The sequence below is a fragment of the Quercus suber genome, unplaced genomic scaffold (assembly GCF_002906115.3).
Source record: "Quercus suber isolate HL8 unplaced genomic scaffold, Cork oak 2.0 scaffold_147, whole genome shotgun sequence".
NCBI lineage: Eukaryota > Viridiplantae > Streptophyta > Magnoliopsida > Fagales > Fagaceae > Quercus > Quercus suber.
Genome location: NW_027069608.1, coordinates 400,564 through 405,706, shown reverse-complemented (window position 1 = coordinate 405,706; position 5,143 = coordinate 400,564). Strand labels below are relative to the sequence as shown.

The following is a 5,143-nucleotide window of genomic DNA, read 5'->3' as shown; positions in this document are numbered from 1 at the left end:
GTAGCCATGAACACTAGCTATATGATCACCTACTTCTTGCTTAACACAGTTGAGCTAGAAGGTGTTGTAGTGAAATGAATGAGTATTAATTCTGAAATATATAGAAGAAGATCGTACCGTGAAATGGACGTGTGGGCCTCAATTCTTTAACGTAAGGAATGAGTTCATGGGTTGGGAGGTTGGACTAGTTCACCAACATTGATTTACCTTTGCTTTTGCCCCAACAGTTTTACTTTTTTGACTTTCAAAATGAAAAAACCATGTGAACCTTGAAGTGAACTTTCCACGCGCTACCCGAAGTCCAAAGAGTTATTGCCCTTAAGAATTTAACAATTTATCGTGAATCGCATGCAATCACAGTAACTTTTGAATAAAAAGCTTTCACATATAAATGTTGGAAGTCATTGCCCGTGCTATATATACTGCTTACAGTACAGTAATTTTGCTAGTTAATTTGTTTGTGCTTCAAGGCGACCAATATTGATTAATATAGTGAGGTCTAAAATCAAATTTATACTTTGCCTACCATTTCGTCTACATTGCATCATTGCCACAGCGATCCGATGAAGAAAATCAATTATTGTCTTTGTCTTCTATGTGACTAGTTTCTTTTAGAATGCTGTCCAGATTTAACCACTTGCAATAGGAAGTATACCCTGTTGCAAGGTATGCTTTCTCCCTCTCATAAGCTGGTGGGATGCATAGCTGGCAGGTCCCATGTGAGAGAAGAGAAACATACACCGCTTGTAGAAGGGCAATAACTCTGCTGAAACATACATAGCTGGCAGTTGCCCCATCTGACTTCTTAAAAAGACCGTCTTTCTGCTATGCTTGAGCCAAAACTTAATGCTTTGCCCCTCTTGACACGGAAAAGAAATAAAGGATCCGTTTAGATAGCATTTATTGTTACTGAAAGTTGATAAAAACTGATTGTTGCTAAAAATACTGTAGCAAAATAATTTTTAAATGTGTGAATAGTATTGTGGGACCTATTTTTAATATTAAATAGTGCATGAACAGTGCATAAACAGTACACGCACAGTAAAATTTGTCCCCTAAAGTCAAAAAAAAAAAAAAAAAAAAAAAAAAGAGAAAACGCAACAAGTGAAACGCGCCATGACTTTCCTCTGTATCCAAACCCAACCAAACAGTTTAGTCCCACTTTAAACCAATCAACAGTTTTTTTTTTTTTTGAGAAAGAAAACTACTGCTATTATAATATCAGCCGGGGTCGGCGAAGAGTACATCGACTAGGTGAGGTGGAACATCCTCCACCCACACTGAAAAACCTCTGACATTTTTTGCATGTCTAGCTAGGTTATGGGCTATTTTGTTACCACTTCTACGTACATGGGAAAAAACTTAAGCAATTACTAGAAACAAGCATGGATTTAGCTGACTCCAGAAGGTGACCAAACGAAGAGAGCGAAACTTCCTTGCTGCGTAGGGTGTTAATCACTATTTCTGAATCGCCTTCAAGAACAAATGCTGTGTATGCCCAGTTCCTGTGCAAAGACCAACGCCCTAGCTGCTGCCATGGCTTCCGCGATGTCCGATGAAAATGGCATAGGAGCTTGTTCCGACAGCGAAGCAATCACAGTACCTTGACTATCCTGAACGGCCACTCCCAGACCAGCCTTGCCCAACTCCGGAAACATGGCGCCGTCAAAGTTCAACTTAAAACAGTTCGGCTGTGGTGGATTCAACGGTGCACGAGGGAAAGATCGAGGCAAAGATGAGTGCTGGAAAGTGGATTGTTGGCTTTGTTGGAAGATAGCCAGGGACTGGGTTGCTTGATGGAGAACCTGCGATCTGGGAAACTCTTTTGAACTAGTCCGGAGCTGGTTGCGTCGGTACCAAATTGTCCACATCACCGTGGCCATAAGTTCCAGATTTTTCTTCTTCTCATGTAACACACGGATCAGGTCTGAAGTGTTTGAGATAGTATGTGTCTTCGGTCTTCAAAACCTGGAACCGCCTCCCATATCTCATCGAGCATAGCGCGATTCCCAGACAGGCATGGATTGCCGTTTCAGTCTCTACACCGCACTGTTCACATTTGTCTTCCATTAAGATTTTCTCTTCATTAAGTTCTCTTTGTTGGTACCGCATCCTTGCCAAACTCCCATAGGAAGTGCCGCACTTTATTAGGCACATTAAGCCCCCAAATTTGGTTCCAAATGCCACTTCGCCGCTGCTGGTGGCTGTATGGCCTGCACCAAATTAGCATTAGTTAGAAACTTGTGAACCAGAATTACAGTATACTTACCTGAGAGGTGAAGGGCCAAATGATCTGTGTCCTCCACAGGAGTGCGGCTCCAATGGGATGCTTAGGACCAAGTCCAGCTTCATCCGGTGTTTTTTTTTTTTTTTTTTTTTTTTTTGACTTTAGGGGACAAATTTTACTGTGCGTGTACTGTTTATGCACTGTTCATGCACTATTTAATATTAAAAATAGGTCCCACAATACTATTCACACATTTAAAAATTATTTTGCTACAGTATTTTTAGCAACAATCAGTTTTTATCAACTTTCAGTAACAATAAATGCTATCTAAACGGATCCTTTATTTCTTTTCCGTGTCAAGAGGGGCAAAGCATTAAGTTTTGGCTCAAGCATAGCAGAAAGACGGTCTTTTTAAGAAGTCAGATGGGGCAACTGCCAGCTATGTATGTTTCAGCAGAGTTATTGCCCTTCTACAAGCGGTGTATGTTTCTCTTCTCTCACATGGGACCTGCCAGCTATGCATCCCACCAGCTTATGAGAGGGAGAAAGCATACCTTGCAACAGGGTATACTTCCTATTGCAAGTGGTTAAATCTGGACAGCATTCTAAAAGAAACTAGTCACATAGAAGACAAAGACAATAATTGATTTTCTTCATCGGATCGCTGTGGCAATGATGCAATGTAGACGAAATGGTAGGCAAAGTATAAATTTGATTTTAGACCTCACTATATTAATCAATATTGGTCGCCTTGAAGCACAAACAAATTAACTAGCAAAATTACTGTACTGTAAGCAGTATATATAGCACGGGCAATGACTTCCAACATTTATATGTGAAAGCTTTTTATTCAAAAGTTACTGTGATTGCATGCGATTCACGATAAATTGTTAAATTCTTAAGGGCAATAACTCTTTGGACTTCGGGTAGCGCGTGGAAAGTTCACTTCAAGGTTCACATGGTTTTTTCATTTTGAAAGTCAAAAAAGTAAAACTGTTGGGGCAAAAGCAAAGGTAAATCAATGTTGGTGAACTAGTCCAACCTCCCAACCCATGAACTCATTCCTTACGTTAAAGAATTGAGGCCCACACGTCCATTTCACGGTACGATCTTCTTCTATATATTTCAGAATTAATACTCATTCATTTCACTACAACACCTTCTAGCTCAACTGTGTTAAGCAAGAAGTAGGTGATCATATAGCTAGTGTTCATGGCTACTCTTCAAGCTGCTTCTTCTTGTTGTTCTTCTTCTTCTTCAGCTTACTTCAGAAAAATCAAAGCCACCTTAAATGCCCAAAAATTCCAACCATCAAATCATCATTCTCTTCCTAGGCTCCTTGCTGATGAGTTGAAACAAAGTAAAAGGCTACAAACCTTTAAATCTGCTTTAACCCAAATAGAAATGAAACCTAAGATAGAAACAAAGGCAGTGAAAGAGTTATATGCAATCATGGAAATTGTAGCAGATAGAGCAGAAATGCACAAGAATATAGGGTCCCAGAGAGATAACTGGAACCGTCTTCTGCTAACTTCTGTTAATGGAATGACAGTCACAGCAGCAACTATGGCTGGACTTGTGGCTGTGAGTGGAGTTGGAGTTTCAGCGCCAGTTATTTTGGCTCTAAAGCTGTCTTCTAGTCTTCTCTATATGGCTGTCACTGGTATTTTACTAGTGATGAATAAGATTCAGCCTTCTCAGCTTGCAGAAGAACAAAGAAATGCTTCCAGACTATTTAAGCAACTTCATGAGGATATCAAAATGACTTTGGCTCTTCAAAATCCAACTGAAGATGAAGTAGAAGATGCTATGAATAAAGTTTTGGCACTTGATAAGGCCTACCCACTTCCCTTACTTGGGACAATGCTTGATAAATTTCCAAAAAAGGTTGAGCCTGCTGTGTGGTGGCCAAAGCATTATTTGAAAACTCAACAAGAAAAGGGTAATGGGAAAGTAAACAGAAATGGGTGGAATGAGAAGCTTGAAGAGGAAATGAGAGAGGTTCTTGGGGTTATGAAGAGAAAAGATGAAGCAGAATATGTGAGGCTAAGCAAAGTAGTACTTAAAGTTAACAAAATTCTTGCAGTATGTGGTCCTTTGTTTACTGGTTTGGCTGGAGTTGGGTCAATATTACAGGGATTACCTTTCATTGGCACATGGGGTGCATTTTTGGCAGTGATGTTTGGAGCTTTAGCCACTGTGGTTAACACTGTGGAGCACGGTGGGCAAGTTGGGATGGTGTTTGAGATGTATAGGGACTCAGCTGGGTTCTTTAGGCTTATGGAAGAGACTATAGAATCAAACCTGAAGGAAGAAGAGGCTGATAGGAGGGAAAATGGGGATTTTTTTTTTTTTTTTTTTGGGCTGCTGTTTGTGGTTGCGGCGATGGTGGGTGGATGTGGTGGTTGTGATATGGGTGGGTGGATGTGGTAGTTGTGATATGGGTGGGTGATGGTCGGCGGTGCTGGGTTGTGAAAGAGAGACACAGAGGAGAGAGAGACAGAGAAAGAGAGAGGATGAATAAAAAAGAATAAAAAATGATAAAGAAATAATATTTAGATGAAGTGTTAAAAAAATTAGAAGTCTTGATGTAAGGAAGATTGTAAAGTAGTGTGTTATATGTTATAAATTTGGATTTTGAGAGGATAAATGCTAAATTTTTTAAAATTGTTGATGGGAATGCTCTTAGCCTTGGCAATAGAGAGCTTTAGGTAATTGTTGTTTCCCACATCTACTAATGAGTCTCCACACACAAACATGGCTGGAACCATTTGAGCCTTTGAAAGATTGAAGCCTATAATGATGAAGAAAGTCAGTAGCAGAACTTAGAATTCCATAGTGCTAAGCAAACCTGACTCTCTCTCACTCTCTCTCTCTCTCTCTCTCAAATTGATATGACAGTACGTACAGGGTTGG

General features: G+C 40.0%; 1 protein-coding gene across 1 annotated transcript; it reads left to right on the top strand.

Annotated features, from left to right (window-relative positions):
- Positions 1-3,439: 3,439 nt before the first annotated feature.
- LOC111987370 (probable F-box protein At4g22030) lies at positions 3,440-4,660 on the top strand. Its single transcript, XM_024019079.2, has one exon. It carries the CDS (start codon positions 3,440-3,442, stop codon positions 4,658-4,660), a length of 1,221 nt encoding a protein of 406 aa, XP_023874847.2.
- The last annotated feature ends 483 nt before the right edge of the window (positions 4,661-5,143 follow it).